Source organism: Arachis hypogaea, chromosome 10 (assembly GCF_003086295.3).
Source record: "Arachis hypogaea cultivar Tifrunner chromosome 10, arahy.Tifrunner.gnm2.J5K5, whole genome shotgun sequence".
Lineage (NCBI taxonomy): Eukaryota > Viridiplantae > Streptophyta > Magnoliopsida > Fabales > Fabaceae > Arachis > Arachis hypogaea.
In genome coordinates, this window is record NC_092045.1 from 116,160,387 (window position 1) to 116,182,554 (window position 22,168).

The window sequence follows — 22,168 nt, forward strand, 5'->3', positions numbered from 1 at the left end:
CAACAAGTTTGAAGGAACAAAAGTCACCAGCATTCAATTTGCATTCTTTTGCAAAATTCAACCATCCTTCAGAAAATGCACCGCGTGCTAACAATTTCACTGGCCGTAAAATTTCTCCAAATTTCAAATTCACAAGTTTTCCAAGACAATCTTTGTGCCTACGACAAAATCCATTTGGTATGAACTGCAAAAATAAATAAATAAATAAACAAATAAAATGAAAAGACAACTTTATGAATAAGTAGCTTATATTACGCAATACGCACGATTTTGATGAAAAATCAGATGCAATTAATTTCATATGAAAGTGATAATTGAAAATTTTAAATTTGTCAAATCATTTAATAACTATCAGTAACTGCACTTGAATTTTTGCTTATTATTTTCCAAATTTTAGGATATCCATCTCTTTTTCATATTTTTTTAATTTTTAAAATATTTACTTATAAGTTATAATTATAATCTTACCACAGTAGATCCACTAAGGTGATAATCTTTAATTTCAAGGATAAATTCATCATCCTGCATGTTGGGAGCTCCTGCAGAAATATAAAGAGAATGAAAATATATTTATAGAAATTAAAATAATATAATAAATCATGTATCCATTTTGCTCTAAGCCTTTAGATGCTTTAGACCAAAAAGTTTTCTTATTTTAAAACCACTTAAATATTTAAATTAATAATTTATTCAAATAAGAAATTAAACTCTCAAAAACCAATTGTAAATATGGCATGGCATGATCATTGTATCCACCAAAGTAAAATGGAGAAAAAAAAAAGGGGAAAGAATAATATTTACTGTCACGGATTCTCATGAAAGTTCCATCACTGCTTCTTTTTCTTTTTCTAGATTGACTGGTTTGCCCTTGCACTTTCTTTGGCTGAGGGAGGCTTTGATAATGGTCTGCTACATACCATAACAATTAAATAAAAAAAAGCAAATAATATACATTGTTTTTTAAAAGAATATTGATTGAAAATCTCAATTCATCCTCTAATTATCTTTCTAATACTAAAAAGAGTAAAAAAAACTTAAATACAGATGTTATTTTCTAAAAACATCAATAATTTTCTTATTTATAAATTAATAACATAATTAGGAGAATAAGTTAGAACTTTAAATCATTTTTTTATAAAAATATAAAAAAATTCAAAATTTCTTTATCTAAAAATTAAGAGGACAATTAAAACAATGATGAATTATGACTCACAATAATTTTTCTAATCATAATACTAATTTCTACCAAAATTGGGCTCATTTTCTTTATAATTTAACCTTAATTCAACTCAAGATTGTTCATATAACATCTTTCAAGCAATATATTCGAAGTAACTTTATATTAAACAACATCATCAATAATAATAATAATAAGTGATGAAACAATTAAAAATGATGAAACCTGGCAAGTTTTGGTGGCAAAGGCTTATTGGTTGCTGTTTGGGTCTGATGAGAAAAATGTTGAAGGAAAGTGGAGTGTCCTTAATCATCTCAAAAACACAAACATCACCAAATTTTAAGCCAAAATCATTGGAAACATTTCTCCAACCAGCACTGAAAGTAGCTCTATCACCACAAAATCTTAACACAATATCCCATCTCATGTTACCATTAACTCCAATTTTGGCTTTTCCCTCTAACCCATGTAAGTGCACTCTCGAAAACTCGATTGGTATACGCTGTTCCAAAATCATGGTTTACGAGGAAATAAAACACAAAATAATGTTACAACATAGTCAGAAATCACTAAAAATTTTTTACACTATTTTTTTTGACATTTTGTATATAAATCTAATATTATATATAAAAATATAAAAAAGGAAATTGATTAAAAACATGATGAATAACCTCCGTTCCAATAATTCCGCAAGTTTTATCTACTAAGCATGAGTTTGACCTTTTAATTTCACAACCGCAATATCTGCAATAACTAATATAACAATAATTAGGTATATTTTTAAGAAGGTAGTTTTCATAATCTTAAATATTAAAATTACCGAAAAATACTATATTTTGTTGGTTGTTAAAAACAATTAAATATTGTACTCTACTCAATTTTATGGTAAACTTTTTTTCTCAACAAGTTATTATATACCAGAAGAGGTCAAAAATAAAATAAATAAATTTATGCAATGCATATAAAAAGAAAATGTGAAATAAAAATTCATAAAATAGAAAAGATGTGGAGAGAAAATTACCAGTAGATCATGTGAAATATAAGATCTTTGCATTTCTAGTATGAAGCAAGGATATTTTGAGTTTAGGCAGAAAACTTGGGCTCTATTCATCAATGCTTTTTTGCTTTGAAATTCTACTGCCAACGGTTTATTATCCTTCTTCGGAGCAATTTTTGAATCACTTTGAACTCTTTTAAGTCTTTCACTACAAGCTCCTACAAAATTCAAATTAAATAAATTCAACTACTTTCACTATTTCTAAGGTAGAAGAAATTCATCAAAATAGCATGCATAATCAAATATGGGATTTTACAACTTGTAAACCTAAATTTTCAATAAAAAATGAAAAAAATTAACTTCTTATATATATATATATAAATAAAGAATAAAGTATATTTTGTTTTGTTTAAAAATATCCTAAATTTTATTTTTTGAAAGTTTTTTTTGTATCCGCTAATGTTTTTAAAAAATTTAGTGCCAAATAAACAACAATTTTATCAGAATAACCACTGACACGAACAAATAAAAAATAATGATCATATATTGCAGCTCTATAAATCGAAAATTTTTAAAACAAAATTAAAACTTCAAACTATTTTTTACCTGTTCTACTTCTTCTTCTGAATTGTTCTTGCTTTTCATTAACTATCTCAATAGATTGATCCTCGTCGTCTTCATCATCATTATGATTTCTATTTGTCTCTTGACGGTGATCATTACGAATACTTCTCAAACTTAAATAATCGATCTCCATAGCACTCAAATCAAACACTATGAGTTCAAATTTAGAATCTCCTTTAAATTTAAAAATGACAAAATATTGGTGTTTTAGTTCTAATAACTCCACAACTCTTTTCCAACCATCATTTAACCAAATACTTTCGTCTTCCTTCCTGCTCCATTTTACTTTTATTTTATCACCCGTTGGTAGCTCCAACAATACGGGATTTGCTAATCCTTTCCAATATTTCTTCACAAAACTTTTTGTCACCTTCTGAAAAAATAAGCAATAATATATAACAATATTAATAGCATGAAAATTAAATATCAACAATTAACAAAAATAAAAATTGTACATTATTTAATAATTTCTCAACACAATTTTTATTTTTTGACTACAATGAATAAAAATGCATTGAATTTATATATGGTATGAAAGAAGAATTTAAATAATAATACGAACCGTTTCATCATAAAGGTTGGGATGACGAAGAACCTTAAAAAACATGTTATGGTAGGGCATGTTTGTTTGTTGATGATGAAAAAGAAGAACTGAGAATGAAAAAGAGTTAAAAATAAAAACTAATAGATGTGATTTATGAAGATTGAAGAGTGATGAGATTAGGGTAACTGAATCATTTTCAAGGCGTTATTTATATATAAAATTAATGTAGACTTGTAGAGTACGTTTTTGCCTTGGTCACGCTACAGTTTTTTAAAATAAAAATATTTTTTAAAAATTAAAACAATAAACAAGTTTTTTAAAATTTAAAATATGAAAAAATAACTGAATAATCGAACATTTACTCTTTGGTAGAATATTTTGGGAATCGCTTAAAAACTAGATATAATCTTACTAACATGTGCTTTAAGAATATATTTTAAAGATATTATAGAAAAAAATATTTTATTAAAAAATTATTACAAAGATATTTTTTTATATTTTTAATATATTAACTACATAAAAATTTAAATTTTTTATTATTATATTTTTAAACTGTGATCTTGAAACATAATATAGTTAAATTCTTTAAGATAACATAAAATTTTTAATACATCTAATATGTTAAAAATATATTCAAATGACTTGAAATTTTAAAATGCAAATTAATTTTGAAATAAAAATAGAAATTAATTTGTCCAATAACTCATAATGCTTATTTAATTTTTATTCCCTTCCTCCTTAATTGTTTTTCCCCCTAATTGCAGATGAACCGTTTCTATTTGGGTCTTCGTGCCCCTTTCATTGCAAAAATAAATAAATAAATAAATAAAAAAATTTGCTAAAATAATTTGGTATAGATAATTACAATTAAAAATGTTTACAAAAAATTTTATTAAATTAAATTTAAATTTTTTATTAATAATAATATTAATTTGTGCTTTTAAAATACATATTAGTTAAATTCTAAAAATTCTAAAAATTAATATTCATATAGACACAAATATATTTAATGTAGCCTTTCAACAAAAGACACCTAAATAATTTTTTTGTGACTATACCATTTTTTTATTTTTAATATTGGATTAATAATGTTTTTTTAAATTGTGATTTACTGTGGTATTTTTTTAAAATATGAAATAATTTAATGTACAGAATGCAAATCGGACCATCCGAATTTTAGATACACAAATCGAACCGTCTATTTTTGTATTCGAACCATCCGATTTGTATTGAAAAAATTAAAAAATTTTGGAGTACACAAATCGAACGGTCCGATCTGTGTACTCCAAATTTTTAAATTTTTTTTAACTCCAGTAATTTTAAAAAACACCAAACATCACCACGTTAAAATATAACACTCATTCTACTCTTATATCCAAATTTTTTAGCCTGACTATACACCTAAATGATATTTGATGTGGTAATATTTGCTCTATCAATATTAAACATACTTATATATAATATAATACTATAATAATATAAGTAAAATAAAAAAAACTAAATAAAAAATAATTAAATAAAAAATATCATATAATTATTTTTATTTAAAATTATTAAATAATTTAATAAATTTAACTAAATTATCACCAATCGATTATAAATGTAAATTTTTACGAAAAAAATTACAATCCAGCATTCAACAGAAAATACGTTACATGCATTCATGGATACTTAATTCATAATAATATATACATAGTGCTGGTTAGGATAATATTCTCCATATATATATCCATTTGATAATTACTAAAAAAGATTCATTTGACCGAGTCGATCTATCGGTTCTAACCGATTTTTAAAACTTTGCTTAAAATATATATAGACAACATTAACAAGATCTCACGATTTCATTTTCATGAACCATGCTCCTCCCTAGAAATGGAAACATGGAACACAAAATTAGTGGGGTCAGTGAGTTCAAAATGACAAATATCTCCAACAACTAATTTGCATTCTCTTGCGAACTGAATCCAACCTTTACAAAACGAACCAGAATTCAACACTTTCACAGTCCACAATTCTTTTCCAACTTTAAGTGTCACATCTTTTCCAACACATCTTTCATTCTGGCGAATAAACTTTCTTGGTATTTTCTGCAAAAATAAAAATATCTTTAATTATATAGCATACAATAATTTATTTATATTAATATATAATATACAATATTCTAGTAATTAATCCGTACCACGAGTGTTGATGCCTTCAATTTTGATTTTGTTATCAGAAGCTCGAATTGATTATTCGCCTGCCTATTGGGCCTTTCGGACTCTGTTAGACATTAAAAAAAAAAAAGAAAAAAAAAGTTTAGATTTTGCAACCAAAATAAAATTAAAAAAATAGGAAAATTTTAAATATAATAGTAAAGAGACATCATATTAATTATTATTTAGCTACTTTATGCTATAAGAGTATATTTTAAAAATATACTAGTAATTTTTTTAAAACTTTCTATATTCAATATATTAAAAATAAAAAAAAAACATTTTTAATAATTTTTAGCGAACCTTTTTTTAATAATATCCATGTAATGCATGTTAGAATACAAGTTAATAAAATTGTATTTGATTTCCGTTTTTATTTTTAATATTTTCTACTTTTTGAATTTTATAAAAAATATAAAATCATAACATAAAAAATAAAAAATAAAATTTTTTGTTTTTTTATATTTACAAATTAAAAAAATACCAAAAATAAAAAAATATTAAAAAGAAAAACAAAAAATAAAACTGTAAATCAAACAGAAAAACAAAAAATAAAACTGTAAATCAAACACACCGTAAAAATTTTATTAATTAATAATGACAAAAAATAAATTAAAATTAATTAATTAATTAAAAGTTAGAACCTTGGAATTGATGAGGATAAGATGATGATGATTCTTGTCTGACTCGGATGATGTAAATTTTGAAGGAAACGGGTTCAACTTCCGTCATCATTTCGAATACACAAACATCACCAACTTCTAACTCGTTTTCTTTTCTAAATTTGTGCCAATCACCATAAATACTTGTTCTGTTCTGAGAATCACTGTAACTGTATTTGATGCTCCATTTAATGTCTTCATTATCACTAACCCAAATTGTGCCACTTCCTTTTAATCTATATAAATATTGTTCCGAAAATGAACATGGTATTTGCTGCATATGTTACAAATTAAATCATGCATGGTTATTAAAAATAAAATAAAATAAATCCACAACTGTAAATAAATTATAAATTTTTTATTGTAAATAAATTTAATTTTTTTTTATGTTTTGGATTTGATTATTCTATTTAGTTAAAAAAATAAATAGAACATCGACTGAAGTAGTATATAATTTTTAATATCAACACATGACTTGGCCCCAATTAACTTTCTTTTGTTATTTTAAAAATTGATTAATAATAACAAATAATAAAACTACACCAATTAAAAATATAACAATATTAATACAAAATTTGAAACTACTACAAACTGAAAATATAAAGCACAAAAAATAAAACATGTAATTTTCTGTGTGTGAAAAAGCATATTTTTACTAATAGGAAATAAACTCTACAAAATATAGAATCAAGTTAATGAATGTGTGTTTTTTTTTAATTACCATGATCCCGTAATCAACATATGAACGCTTCAAATCACGAACAAAAGAAGGATTTTTCAGCTTTGAAGAGATGGCTTCAGCCCTCTCCAGTGCCTTGCTCCGGTTATCATCACATTTCATATTTCTCCTCACTTTTTTGAGGATGCTTTTACTTGTTCCTGTAAATTCAAATAATTATTTAAACTATTTCATTTTCAGTATTTATAAGGTATTTTTTTTTTCAAAAATAGGAGACTAGAATCCGTAACTTCTTAATTGAATATGAAAAAATTATACTATTTGAGCTATTACTCATTGGCTTATAAGATATTCCCTTCAATCCTAAGAGTTATATATATATATATATATATATATATGAAAAGAAAATTGTGGCTAGTTATATTGATTTATTAAGTTATTAACATAACCAATTATATATTATGAAGCAGATAAATATAAAACTTTAACATGATACATAAAAAAAATACTTTTGATAGATATATATTCTTCACTATAAGGTATATTGATTCTATTGACTTTTGAATTTCTTCAGTTTTGTCTCGAAATATGAGCTGAATAATGAAATAAAAAATATAAAATAAAAAAAGTTAAAGTTAGATTTCAATTCAATTACCTTTTGTTTTGGTTCTCTTTCTCATCAAGAGTGGTTTAGAGTGCCATTCATCATCATCATCATCATCATCAATTACAATATAGTCATGATTTTCATGAACTTCTTTGAGCATGCTTTTACAAGTTCCTGTAAATTCAATAATCAAACTATTTTATTTTCAGCATTTATATAATAATAGAATCTAATATAATTTTGATGCATCCTCAAACAAAAAAGTAATTTTTTTTTACATTAATAATATGAATGGTTATATGAAAAAACAAATATAATTTTTATACTCTAGTGCATGCATTAAAATTGAACTTTATGTATATATAATTTTTGTATGAAACAGATTCATGTAACTCTTTTTACCTTCTCTGCTTCTGTTGTTGAATTGTTCTGGCTCTTCAGCAATAATCTCAATAGAGTCATCATCATCATCACCACCATCATCATCATTTTCATTTGCACCTTGATGATGATCATCGTTATAGAAACCTCTCACACTTGAGTAATCAATTTCTAAAGTATTCGGATGAAACACCATGAGTTCAAATTTCGATTTCCCATTATATTTAAAAGTCACAAAACATCCATGCTTTAGTTTTAACAATTCCACAACTCTTCTCCAACCTTCATTTAACCAAACGCTATTATTTTTTTTCTTGACCCATTTTACTTCTGTTTTATCTCCGGTTGGTAGCTCCAACAATAACGGATTTGATAATTTTTTCCAATTTTTCTCTACAAACTTTGGTGGTATCTCCTGAAATAATAAACAATATATAATAAATTAAATATTAACAATTAACAAAAAATTATATATACATTATTATTTAGTAATTTCTCGACATAAGTTTATGTTTTTATAATGAATAGGAATGCATCAAATTTAAATGGACATCCGTGATGATATTGTTTTTGGTCAAAGAATTAATAATAATAATAATAATAATAATAATAATAATATAATACGAACCAATTCATGAAGTGTAGACGGCTTCTTCCATTTTGGTTGGTTTTCCCTCAGTTGGTTGGGATCAATAAGAACCTTAAAAAACATGTTATAGAAAGCCATATTTGTTTGTTGGTGAAGAAGAAGAAGGAAGAAGAAAAAGGGTGATGAAATTAGGGAATTGAATCAATTTCATAGGCCACAGCAAGTTATAAATAAATTTTAAGAAGAGTATAGAGTACGTTATAGCTCATGGAGGAGAAATGTATTCTAGAAGATTTTGGATGTTCATAAAAATGTTTTTTAAAAATTAAAACAATAAAGAAGCTTTTTATTAGCTTTTAAGATAACATAAAAGTTTTTAATATGCTAAAAATATATCTAAAAGACTTGAAATTTTAAAATACAAATTAAGTTCTATGCCACTAATCACTATATAAGTATATAGGTAACATCAGAATAGAACGATAACATAAAATTTATGATAAAAAAATTAATGTTGGCAATAAGTTTTTTGATAGGTGCATACTTTCAATACATTGACTAATTTATACATGTCGATACGAATAAAAAGATAAACGAATAAAAAAATATTATGTAGATTATATTTATTTCTGTCAATATTTATTTTTTATTTATTGTTTAAAAAATATTATATCATTGTATCTACAAAAATATTTTCATAAATAAAAATATTTTAATACATATAATGATAAAAATAAATATAATCTACGTATCATCTTTTAATTGCCCATAAATTTTATTATATCAGTACATATAAATTAATCATCACACTGAAATATTATTTCCTAATCCACCATAAATTTTATTATATCCGTACATAAAAACTAATCATTAAATATTCACTTTTTCGGTGAGTTATTTAAGTTTAGTTTGAATAAACAACTTAATTAAGTTAATTTTAAAAAAATAGTTTAAATAATAAATAATTATATTAAAAATAATTTATAAATAAGTTATTTTGTATTTGAGTTTTTAATTCTAAAAGTACTTATTTTATAGAAATGTGATAAAATGTAGTACTATTGTGAGAGAAGTTATATTTTTTAAACTTTTCTATAAGCTTCTAAATAATTTTTTTAGAAAGCTGTGCTTTAGTTTTAAAAATTGCACCTGATATTAATAGTACTACTTTTTATAAGTCAAAAACTCAAAAAAGTTACCATTTTTAAAGGTCCGTTTGAAAAAATTTCAAAAAATAATTTTTTTGAACTTTTGACTTATGAAATAAATTTAAGAGTGTAAAATGTGATTTCTAATCCTTCATTGCTCTCTCTTTTATATTTATTTTTTGTCCCACTTATAAAATTAATGGTAAAAAATCACACTTTACACTCTCAATTGTTAAAAAAAATTGAGAAGATCCATTTCCGTAGTATTAAAAATGGATCCATGTCTGGTGTAATTTTCAAAACTAAATTACAGTTTTCTAAAACGTTATTTAAGAGCTTATATTATTTAAGCTCTTTTTTTTTTCAAAAAGAAGTTAATTATGTTGTTTATCTAAACTTTTTTTAAATTGTGCACAAATATTAAGACAAATATTAAACTTTTTATTGAAAATATAATAAGATCTCTAATCAAATATTTTTGGAGTATCATTTTGATATTTTTAAAAAATAAATTAATTTAGAATTTAAATTGATAGATAAAATAAAACTGATCTTACTTTAAAGAGATAGTATCACCTTGATAGAAATTAATAAAATTAGATTTTTAATTTTTAAATTTTACTTTAAAAAAATATAATTTTTTATTATTTATTTTATAAATAAAATTAAAAAAATTCAAAAATAAAAAATTATATTTTATTTTTTAAAATAAAAATTTAAAATTTAAAAAATTTAAATTCTAAAATTTTGATACTTGTATAACTATCTTGATAAAATAATAAAAATAACAAAAATTTTAATTGAATTAAAATCAAACATAATAGTACCAAATTTTATTTTTTTAATTTTAAATTATTATTTGTGACATATAATTTTACAAATATTAATGTGCTGTTTTGTGAGATTCAAAACAAAATTAAATTTAAATATCGGATTAGAGATGGGATAATTTTTTTGATGTGTAGATAATTTTAATGTAAAATAATGATACTTTACTATTTTAATATTTTACATTATTTTTTGAGTATTGCTAGAGAGACAATGAACTATTGAGTTACAAAATGAACATCACTTTTATTATGCGAGTACTAAGGATAATAAAGTGTATAATAGACTATTGAGTAAATTTAAACTGATTTTAGAATTCACCAACGATCGAACTCTTGACATTTTAGATCTAGAGTTCTAATATCATGTTATGATACAACTCATTCCAAAAACTTCAGCTGATAAAAAAGAATAACACTAATAGTTATATCTCTAATACTTCTTAAATCTCTATTATACGTATAAATATTCCATTGATTCCTATACTTTCTTTTATAATAATAGGACAAAATATTATTGGCGTTTTATAATAAAAATTTTAATTATAAAAGATAAAACATATGTGTTCTCAGGGATGCTCTAAGTAATTTTAAAAAAAAGAGAGAAAACTAAAGTATCCTTAATACGATTTTCTCTCTATTAACTTTCTACTTTTTTTCACTTCCTCTTTTCTTTTAATAATAGAGAACACAATAGATTAACATTAATAATTAATGACTTCTTGAAATGATAAAGCTGACCCTTAATTTACAACAAAAATAAAAATGAAAATAAATAGTCAAATATGAAATGAAATACCAAGATTCTCCATACAATCCATTTGATAATTACTACAAAAGATTCTCCCCATGACTTAAAAAATATAAAGACAACATTAACAAGATTTCATTTTCATGAGCGATGCTCCTTAAAAATGGAAACATGGAACACTAAATTTTTACGGTCACTCAGTTTAAATCGACAAATGTCTCCAACAACTAATTTGCATTCTGTTGCAAACTGGACCCAACCTTTGCTAAACGATCCACCATTCACCACTTTCACAGTCCACGAATCTCTTCCAAATTTAAGTGTCACATTTTTCCCAAGGCATCTTTCATTCCTGCGAAGAAATTTCTTTGGTATGGGCTGCAAAAAATGTCTTTAATTAATTTTTAATTATATAAACACTATATATTAATAATATATATATATAATATACAATATTCTAGAAACTCGTACGTACTACGAATACTGATGAAGTGAATTGCTTTAATTTAGATTTTGATATTCGAATCTCGAATTGATTATAAGTCTGCCTATTGGGACTTTCAGATTCTGCACAGGAAAAAGAAAAGAAATTAGATTTTGTAACTCAGAAGATGAAGTAGTATACGTAACCAAAATAAAATAAAATAAATTGTAGAATAATATATTTAAAAAAATAAAAAAAGAAAAGAAAGAAAGAATACTCTGAAGCACGTGACATTGTGGAGATCTTCCTGAAACCCTATCGTTTCTTTTTCTCTTTCTAATAACTTCATCATTATCTTTGTTTTGTTGATCAGCTTCATACCACAAGGAAAACAATGAATTAATCATCAAAGGAACAAAAATTGGAAATATTTAAAAATAATAATAAAGGGACATTATATTAATTATTTTTTTAAACACACCTTATAGCACAAGTTACTGAAGTTATTAGTAAGACTATTATTAAATAAAGAATATAGTATATATTTAAAAAAAAATTGGCAAAATTTTAAAAAATGTTTGATTTGTATTAAATATATTTTTAACAGTTAAATTTGTAAAAAATTTAAAATTAATCTAATAATAATTGATTATGCTACGTATATATTAAAATCAGTTACCAAAATTAACCACCAGTATAAAATATATATTAAAATATAAATACACGTTAAAAATAAATTAAATTATATATATTTATATAATTATCTTTAATTTATTTGTGTTGATAATTATTTTTATAAAATTATTCTTGAATTAGTTTTAAATTTTTTTAAAAATCAGTCAAGCAGATGTATATTTTATATAAATCGAAAATTCTTGATATAAAATAAAATTTAAAGTATATTAACAATTTTTAATAAATTTTAAAAAACAAAAATTATACTTTATCTAAAAATAAATAAATTAATTAAAATTGAAGTTAGAACCTTGAAATTGACGAGGAGGAGTTGGTGGTGGTTGTTGTGTGACTGGAATGATGTGAATTTTGAAGGAATGGGGGTTGACTTGAGTCATCATTTCAAAGACACAAACATCACCAACTTGTAGCTTATTTTCCTTGCAAAATTTGTTCCAACCACCATGGATTGTAGTTCGTTTTCTAATATTAGAGAAACTATATTTAATGGACCAATTCGAGTCTTCATTGTCACTAGCCCAAATCGTGCCACTTCCTTTTAATCCATTTAAGTATTGTCTTGAAAATGAAGATGGTATATGCTGTGTGTTACAAATATAATTCACTCATTAATCAATTATTAATTTATTATGTATAAAAAACATAATTAGTATTTTATAAAATTTTTATTATGTAACTATAAACTAGTATAATTATCTAATTAAAAATATATAAAATATATTTATGCATAAAAATATAATAATATAATAATCAATTTTTTTCCATCTATTTCATGAGATGTAAAGTACTAACTCTCTTAGGTTTACAATATTTGTCATTTTAATTATTTACATATGATTTTAAAAATTTTAAATTAATTAATAAAAAATAATAAAACTACTTACTAATAAAATATTCAGTGGCTTCTATGCTATGTTACACCAATTGAAAATATAACAATATCAATTAAAAAATTGAAACTACTACAAATTGAAAATATAATTCACAAAAAATATAACAAAAAAAACATATTTTACTAATAGGAAATAGAGTCTAAAAAATATAAAATCAAGTTAATTATGACTTTTTATTTCTTTTTAATTACCAGCAGATTAGCATTGCCATGAACATATGAAGGTTTTAGAACAAGAAAAAAAGAAGGATTTTTCAGCTTTGTAGATAAGGCTTCAGCCATTTCTATTTTCTCCCTAACATTATTGAGCATGCTTTTTCTAATTCCTGAAAAAAAATGATAAAATAAAAGTTATTGAGGTAGAGAAATCTAATATTAATATGGTAAATAAATAAAAAAAAAACTTTTGATAGATATTCATTAAAAGGCACATTATTTTTTTTAGTCAAGCCTAATGCTTTGTCTTTTGAATTTTTTCAACTTGGTTTCAAATATGAGCTGATGAATAACAAAATAAAAAAAATAAAAATAGTTGAAGTTATTAGGTTTTGATTACCTGCTTTGTTGGTTCTCTTTCTCTTTGGTTCCTTTTGAATATCATCAACAACAATATAATCATGATTAGTTTCATGAACTCCACAATCTGAATGGTAGTTTATTTGTGAAGCACTCTTATCATATACTTTGAGCTCAAAACATGATGATGTTTCTTTGTATTCAAATGTTAACAAAAATTCATATTCCAAGTGACACAACTTTACAACTTTTTCCCAGTTATTTTCCAACCAAACTTCATCATTTTTCCTTTGACTCCAATATACTTCTTGTTCTCTGTTATTTGGTAGCTTTAGTATTATAGGATTTGATATCCTTTCCCAATATTTTCTCACAAAACTCTTGGGAATCATCTGAAAAAAAAAATATAGAGAATATATAATTGAGTTAATTGATATATGAGATGCTATAACTATTGCTGAATTTTAAAAAAAAATTGTGCATACATTATGTTATAAGTATGATGCAAAAAGAGAAAAAAAAAAATACTTACCAATTCTTTTTTAAACGTGTTGTGTATAAGTATCTTAAAGAAACCTGTTGATGAATGCAGAGACATTGTTTTTTAGAACTTAGATACTAGCTAGTAAAGATGAAGCTACTGAATATATATATATATATATATATATATATATATATATATATATATATATATATATATATAAGTTTATTTATCTTTTTAATTTAATAACATTGGAAATTATTTTTAATATGAAAATAGAGATGGTGTTTTATTTGAATATTGATATTTGAAATGTATTATAGTATTGTGAAAATTATTCAACACTCTTCCTAAGTGTTAATAAGTATATTAAATTACCACATAAACAACGCGCTCCCAACTTGTTGACTCCCTGTCTATAAAATTCATTCATCTGTAATTATACTAAATAATTTCATTTCCAACAAAAACACCAATATTTTTTTCATATAAAAAAATTAGCCCAATAACATTGGCACTTGTTATAAAAATTTTTCTCATTTAATTTATTCATGTGTATTTCTCTCTTTTTTTATTATAATAGACTTTTTTATTTTTAATATTTTCAATACATTAAAAATGTAAAAGGTATTAGAAATGTAAAAATTATTATTTTTTCAATAAGTTTTTGTAAAATATTTTTTATAGTATTTTTGACATATGTCTTTATTATTGAATTATTAATTATAAAAAATTTGTTTTAATGAAACTTTATTTAGTGTGATATGTAGTTTATGTATCTGTATGTTTTAGCAGAAAATTATAAAAATATGATTATCATGATTATTAGAATGTTAAAACAGACATGAAGATTTTTTTTAATTATTTATTCCTTAATTATGTTAAATAAATCTAATTTATTACAAAAACTTATATTAAAAAAATCAATTATTTCAAACAAAATATAAAAACTCAAACGAACTTTTAAATTACAGTAAATATTATACAACACCTAAGTTTTATTTTAGTTAGGAAAAATATGAAAGAATATTTTAGAAAATAATAAATTAGATACATATTTAGTAACAAAGTTTTATAAAGGATTAACGGTCACTCTGTTATATATAATGAATATACTTAATAATATATTATTATATTAATAAAAAATATCAGAGAAAACAAAACATTAACTTTATGGTGTTAAAGTTTTTTTTTTTCATTAGAAAAATAAATAAAAATTTCGCACATTTTATATTGATTATTCTGCTATCACCCACTAGGCCACTACCCTTATCAGTTTTTTGTTTCCAATTTTACATGTTATGTAACCACTCACTGCTGAGACGACTGGATGTGACTGAAAGTTTGGAAATTGAAACACAAATCTATTGACGACGATGATGATGTAAGACTCATCATGAGTATATAAATAAATAATTTGCAGAATATATATAATATATATTTTAAAAAAAGAAAGACTCATCATGAGTATCCAAATAAATGGCTTAAACTTGTTGGGTTAGTTTGTTGATCTACTTAAATAGATTAAAAAATTTTTTAATAATAAATCAGATACATATTTAGTTACTAATTTTTACAGATCTGTAATATATAATAAATATATTTAATAACATACTATTATTAAAAATATTATGTAGCCATTGACAACAAACGCGATTATTTCATTTTTCTTTGTTTCCAAGAACATATTAAACAATCATGTCATATTTATACATAAAAAATATCTTTTAAAACAATTTTAAATAATTTACTTGTCTGTGATCCGATCTATTCTTTTATATAAAAAAAATTACGTTGCTTAAACCGCTTTTTATTTTTAATATGGTGGGAGATATGGGGTGATACAGCATTATGGAGAATAGGGGTGTTTTTCCTGCGTATGGTACCAGGAAACTGAAATCGGACCGAGCGATTTAGAGCAAAGAAGTCGGACGGTCCGATTAGAGGAGATCTAGAAAAAAATATTTTTTTAATCGGAACTCGGAGGGTCCGATTTGATTTAAAAAAAAAAAACCTAGAAACGGAGGGTCCGTTTTCATTAAAAGGAAAAATTAAAAAAAACAAAAATTGGAAACGCAGGGTCCGTTTTCAGTTCAAAAAAAAAAAAAAAAACAAAAGCTGTAAACGGACGGTCCGATTTGATTTTAAATAAAAAAGAAAAAAATAAAAACTAATCGGACGGTCCGATTTGTGGTAAATGAATTTTTTAACAAAGAACTCGGACGGTCCGATTTCTCTCTGTCCCACATTTGTGTCTAACACCTATATACACCATAACCAAACACAACTCACACACTCCTCCGATATCAAAAAAAATTACCCTGCTTAAACTAGTCGTTCTTTTATATTTGTCTCACTCATATTTTGTTTTTTCTTTTAGAAAAATAGAAATCTTTATATTGATTAATATATTACATATTCCTATAGTAATAATAATAAATAAATAAATAATTGGATTAACTTGGAGTTCCAATAAAAGCACTGAGCACATTAGAGTGATTGATGAGGCGGCTGACGGTACAACCTCCTACCGCCACCGCCACCCCACCCTATGATAATGATACGATGTTTACTTGCTAAGCAAGCTAACTAGCTATACTCAATTATAATTTCAGGCTTTTTTTTTTCCAACCATATCATTTATTCACACTTTAATTTTAATATTGGACAAACAAAGACGTTTTTCAGGGTTATTAAAATTTGGTGTGTTTCACCGTAGCATAAAACGGATAAAAATTTTTGTTATAGAAGATAGAGGTGTGCAATCCAAATCTGTTGGGGTGTATGTGATTTTATTTTGATATGGGATTAACTGATTAAGTAATCGCAGGATCCGATTACTTTGTAAATTAAATTTTAAAAAAATTTTAATATCAAATCGGAGTGTCCGATTTATTTGTTGTGATTTTAAAATTTTTTTTTACAAATCGAAAGATCCGATTTGTTTGTTGTGATTTTTTTTAAAAAAATTTAAATCGGAGGGTCCGATTTATGTTACTAATAAATCGCATGAATCGATTTTTATTCCCAAAATAATCGGAGGGTCCAATTTCAATATTTTAAATAAAAAAGTTCCATGTTTGAGAATAACACCTTTAACATCCATACTTCTAAAAAACACGATTTCTACCCCAATATCAAAAATAATTTGCAACATAAAACTGGATGTTAATAAATCGAATACTCACGTTTTTTAGTGTTATTAAAATTTAGTGTGTTAGTTTCACTGTAACATAAAATTAGATGTTAATAAATTGGATGTTTTGATTTTTAAAATACACAAATTCAACCCTTTAATTTATATTTTATCAAATTTTAAAATTTCAGTCTTTCATAAAATTTGAGGGTCAGATTTTTCTAATAATTTTATTATTTTTCAAATTTAACCCTCAAATTTGTTAGCATCTATATTAAAAAAACACACCAAATTATCATTCCAACCATTATATAATACAGGTACATGATTTAGGAATAGTCATGGTTATGTATTTTTTATTTTAAGGATAATAACGCTTAAAACAAAAAAAAAAAGAAAAATATATGTTTGCAAATTGCAATGTAATTAACTCTTGGATGCATGTGTTTGGTGTAGCTCTCACTTCACAAAATTATTTTATACTATACCAAATATACCCCTTTCGTTTAGCAACTAAAAATTCATTTACAATGAAGAGAAAAAACTTCATATCATCAATACATCATGCAAAATGAAATTATCTATTAAACTATATTTCTTTTTATCTTCTGAGTGTTACGTATATATAATATAAACCAACTCTAGTGTCCTTTTCTAATTGAAACTTGGAACTTGAGATTCTCCAAATCAATAAGCTCAAAGTGACAATAATCACCATACTCCAATTTACACTCCTTAGTAAATTTGGTCCAACCTTGAGAAAATATTGCATACCCATTATTTGGATAATAAAGTAATTTCACCTTCCATTCTCTCTTCTCATCAACTTGCAAGGTTGCAAAATTGTTCCAATTCTTACACTGTAATTCTTTTATGTATTCAGTTGGTATCACCTACACCAAACAAAACATAATAATAAAACTTTATTAGTTCAAGAATAATGGTTAATAAATGATATTAACAATATATATAAGACATATAGAATATAGTTGTTGCATTTAATCATTTATACACATGATGATTATTCTAATAAAATTATATTTTCATACCGCATAATGACTTGTTCATGCTTGATGTGTATGGTGAAGTCATTCATTCTTGGGCATGAATCCGAAATTAGCTTTAGAAGTTTTATGCCTTTTAAGGAATGGTGAAGAAGAAGAAGAAGGAGGCCTATAAGAAGGGCCTTCTTGCTCTGAATATTCTAAAGTGAACAAAAAAAAAATAAAAGTAAAAAAAATATCCTAGAATATTGTACATTTTTCACAAATTAGCAAAAATAAAAACAAAGATTGGAGTTACATGTGTTATAAAAATAATTAATTTTTAATTTTACTAAAAAATAAGTATAAAAAACACACGAAGTGTATCAAAATTAAGATCTAATAATTGATAATTATTTTGAGAAAATATATAAAAAAATTTAATAAATAATGAGAATATAAGACCATGCAAATTAACATACATAACCCAATGCACACTTAGGAGTTCATTCCATTTTTACCCCTCTCTTTCTAAGATGACATAATAAAAAACGAACAGGGAATTAAATTAATTATTGATAAGGAGATATATGTAAATTACCAGAAGAGCTAGGAGTCAAAGGGTCTTCTCCATAACTACGAATATGAACTTTGAATAAAATATCGATTGGATCGACCAACTCAAAGACACAAGCATCACCAAGTTTCAAATTATAGAATGTTGAGAATTTCTTCCAACCATTTGTAATTATAAATTGTCTGCAAGCAGAAATTCTCATCTGCACATCCCAACATTTCTTCGGATCATCAACAAGAAAGAGCTTTGCATTTCCTTCTCTTTTCCCAAGAATTGGTTTAGCAAAATAGCTTGGTATAACCTGTTTTCATCATTAATTATTAGTTATTAGTAATGGCAAAAAAAAATTGGATGAATTTCAAGTGTTAAAAAAATACTACTATATAAGATAAAAAAAATCTATAAAATTAAGGTTTAAAAAAATAATGAAATTGATGATATATGAAATAATAGTTACCAAGAGGTCTCTGTCAGAATAGGTTTTCCCAAGTGCACATACAAAAAAGGGATTCCCAGTTTGGAACCTACTCTTCACTTTCTCTTGAAACTTCTTCATGGTTTTATTGTCCAACACTTCTGAGTTATAAACAAAACTTCAATAAAATTGCTTTAAATTTGCATATAACAATTAACATTATTATAACATCCTTTTTAAAAGAAAAAGAAAAAGAGAAATTACCATAATCTTTTTCCTTGGCAATATAATCAAAACTCCTAGAAGCTCTCCTTTTTCTTTTAGTGTTATTGATTTCACCATCAATAATAGAGTAATCTTCAGGCTCTTCTTTTATAATTTTCTTCCTTTTGAAACTATTGGTTTCATCATCGGAAATTACCAGAGGTGGTGGTGGAGGTGGTGATTGTAACGGTGTCAAGAGAGATTTTCGTCTTTTTCCATTAACAAACTCAAAAGAACAAGCATCACTCTTTTTTTCACTCTTTTCCCCTTTTTCAACAACATTAACATTAACATTATCATTTTTTTTCTTTGACACGGAATTAGAACAAGGGTACTTAATTTCTAAACCACTTGAACCCAAAACTATAACATAAAACTTATTATTATTATTATTATTATTATTATTATTATTATTATTATTATTATTATTATTATTATTATTATTATTAGTTTTTTTCACTTCGTAACGGAACAAGAGAAACTGTGTCGCTTGGAGAGACACGTATTGTGCAAATTCTTTCCAACCGTGGCCAAACAAAACGTCACCGTTTTCATCCCTTGACCAATGAACTTCCAATTCAGCTCCGTTTGGAAGACTTAGAAAAACAGAACGTGACGTAATTTCTTTCCAGTATTTATGCACAAAATTCTTTGGCAATCTCTGTAAACAAAAATTAAAATAAACTTCTTAATTAGCTTCAAGAACGAACAAGAAATTCAATTAGGGTTAGTGCATGAAAATTAATCCCAATTCAAAACCCCTACGTAATCTTTACTAAGACTATTTATACCTATCACTCTCTATGTTAAAGATACATACTTTGTATTGAACTACTACTAATTAGTACAATTTGTTGGGTTTAAGTATTACCCTAAGTCAAAAGATTAGGGTTTAGCATAAAAATTAATCCTAATTCAAAACCCTACTATTGGGAATTGAACTGCACATGATTCATTCTCCTATGTTGTTTTGGTGAACCCTTATTAACGTGACCAAAATTAGAGAATTGCATGGAGAATTGAAGAGATAAGAAAGAAAAAAGAAAAAGAACGGGAAAAAAAATTGATGTATAATTATTATTACCAGAAATCCATCACCAAGAAGGTTCTTTTCAAGAATAACCTTGAAGAAGTGAACGACATCACGTTCTTGAGAAGACATAGTTGACCACTGAAATTGATCGAAGCTCAGGAATTTGGAGTCAGAGAGATGCAAAACTGAATTGAAAATGTGTGAAAATTAGTTGCTAAATTGATGGATTAATGAATTGTTATATTTATATGGAAAGTGATTAATTGTGTAATTGAGTAGGTCCCACTTCTAAAACATTTAGGAAATAGAAATTGATTGATATTGATACTGAAGAGTTTGTTTCAATTTCTAATTCGAATCTTTGAGTTATTTTCCGTGGAAATAGACAAATAGGAGATATTTAAGATTTAGAAAAATCACAGAAGATAATGCGTTTTATCTCCTTTTAACTACTTACCCTTTTTTTTTATTTTTTATTTTCTATTTTCGGTGTCTTCCTAATAATTAATAAACCATATACTAGCCAATATCTAATCTAATCAAATGAATTTCCTTTAAAAATATTTCTTCTTTTTAGTAATTCTTTTACAAAAAATCTCATATTATTGGAAAAAATAAAAAATAATTCCTATACGATCTTCTTTTAGTCTTAACTATATATTTTTATTTATTATTTTCATGTTATATGTATAAAGTGTAAACAATGTGTCTTATTATTTTAGATTTATGGTGTGGATGATATAATTTTGATAATAATTTACTTAATTAAATTAATTGAAAATCTATATTACGAGATTATTCTAAATTTAAATGTAATAAAATTTTATTCTTTATTTTTTTGTATAAATCGTGGCACTCCTGGCCTACTAATTAAGAAAATATATAAAAAAATTTAGCATAAGAATACGATTTATGCTTTAAATTTGGATGCATGAATTGTTGTACTAGTACATATTTTAAATTGTCAGAAATATGATCTTTTTTTACATAAGGATACTAAAGATTTATGTGAAAATCAAAATTATAGACAAGTGAGACAAAACCATGGGCGCACAAAGCATAAGTCGTCGGTTTAGGATGTGGTTTTAAACGAAATAAATGAAATCCACAAAGAATTCACAATTTTTGAGAAATGATGTGTAAAACTAAAACATGTAAAGAACCAATGATTTATACACAGTTTTTGTCCTTGCATGTCATTCTGGTTTGATTTACCCGTGACCATAATAAATCAATTACTCTCCAGATATTTAGCTAAACCTAAATAAATAACAAGAAATTGTTGGTTCCTTATGTTTTACGCATCCTTTTTCATAAATTGTGGGTTCTCTATGGTTTCATTCATTTTATTTAAAATCATTACTACATTCACAACTTATGCTTTGTGTGCCCATGATTTTATCTCACTTATCTATAGTTTGATTTCGACGTAAATCGTGGTATCCTGAAAAAGGGGTCACATTTCTAATACTTTTAAAATATGTACCAGTACAACTATTCATACATGCAGATTTAAAGCATAAATCGTAGTCATATACTAGATTTTACATGTTTTTTTCTTAAAATT

The 22,168-nt window shown here is 24.7% G+C and overlaps 2 protein-coding genes and 1 long non-coding RNA gene across 3 annotated transcripts; all 3 read right to left on the reverse strand.

Moving 5' to 3' along the window:
• Window positions 1-800: 800 nt before the first annotated feature.
• LOC112718385 (uncharacterized) lies at window positions 801-2,383 on the reverse strand. The gene is made up of 3 exons (XR_011866368.1): window positions 2,199-2,383; window positions 1,403-1,679; window positions 801-906 (listed from the first exon to the last, which is right to left on the reverse strand). It is a non-coding gene; the product is annotated as an uncharacterized lncRNA (long non-coding RNA).
• Window positions 2,384-4,992: 2,609 nt separating this feature from the next.
• Window positions 4,993-8,650, reverse strand: LOC112717070 (B3 domain-containing transcription factor VRN1). The gene is made up of 7 exons (XM_025769169.3): window positions 8,498-8,650; window positions 7,891-8,284; window positions 7,537-7,662; window positions 6,924-7,081; window positions 6,185-6,476; window positions 5,525-5,607; window positions 4,993-5,432 (listed from the first exon to the last, which is right to left on the reverse strand). Exons 1-7 carry the CDS (start codon window positions 8,594-8,596, stop codon window positions 5,193-5,195), a joined length of 1,392 nt encoding a protein of 463 aa, XP_025624954.1. The 5' UTR covers window positions 8,597-8,650; the 3' UTR covers window positions 4,993-5,192.
• Window positions 8,651-17,497: 8,847 nt separating this feature from the next.
• LOC112717071 (B3 domain-containing transcription factor VRN1) lies at window positions 17,498-20,859 on the reverse strand. The gene is made up of 5 exons (XM_025769172.3): window positions 20,653-20,859; window positions 19,569-20,229; window positions 19,347-19,465; window positions 18,914-19,190; window positions 17,498-18,222 (listed from the first exon to the last, which is right to left on the reverse strand). The coding sequence occupies exons 1-5, from the start codon at window positions 20,728-20,730 to the stop codon at window positions 18,209-18,211; spliced, it is 1,149 nt and encodes a 382-aa protein (XP_025624957.1). The 5' UTR covers window positions 20,731-20,859; the 3' UTR covers window positions 17,498-18,208.
• Between the last annotated feature and the right edge of the window lie 1,309 nt (window positions 20,860-22,168).

Bases quoted from the DNA above. Each gene is read 5' to 3' on its own strand.
- LOC112717070 (XM_025769169.3), bottom strand. From the start codon at position 8,596: ATGGCTTTCTATAACATGTTTTTTAAGGTTCTTATTGATCCCAACCAA. The intron at 8,285-8,497 runs GTTCGTATTATA...TTATTATTTCAG, and splicing joins CGTCTACACTTCATGAATTG to GAGATACCACCAAAGTTTGT. The intron at 5,433-5,524 runs GTACGGATTAAT...TTATTTTTGCAG, and splicing joins TGAAGGCATCAACACTCGTG to AAAATACCAAGAAAGTTTAT.
- LOC112717071 (XM_025769172.3), bottom strand. From the start codon at position 20,730: ATGTCTTCTCAAGAACGTGATGTCGTTCACTTCTTCAAGGTTATTCTT. The intron at 20,230-20,652 runs GTAATAATAATT...TTTTGTTTACAG, and splicing joins TTCTTGGTGATGGATTTCTG to AGATTGCCAAAGAATTTTGT. The intron at 19,191-19,346 runs GTAACTATTATT...TGATGAAAACAG, and splicing joins ATTCTGACAGAGACCTCTTG to GTTATACCAAGCTATTTTGC.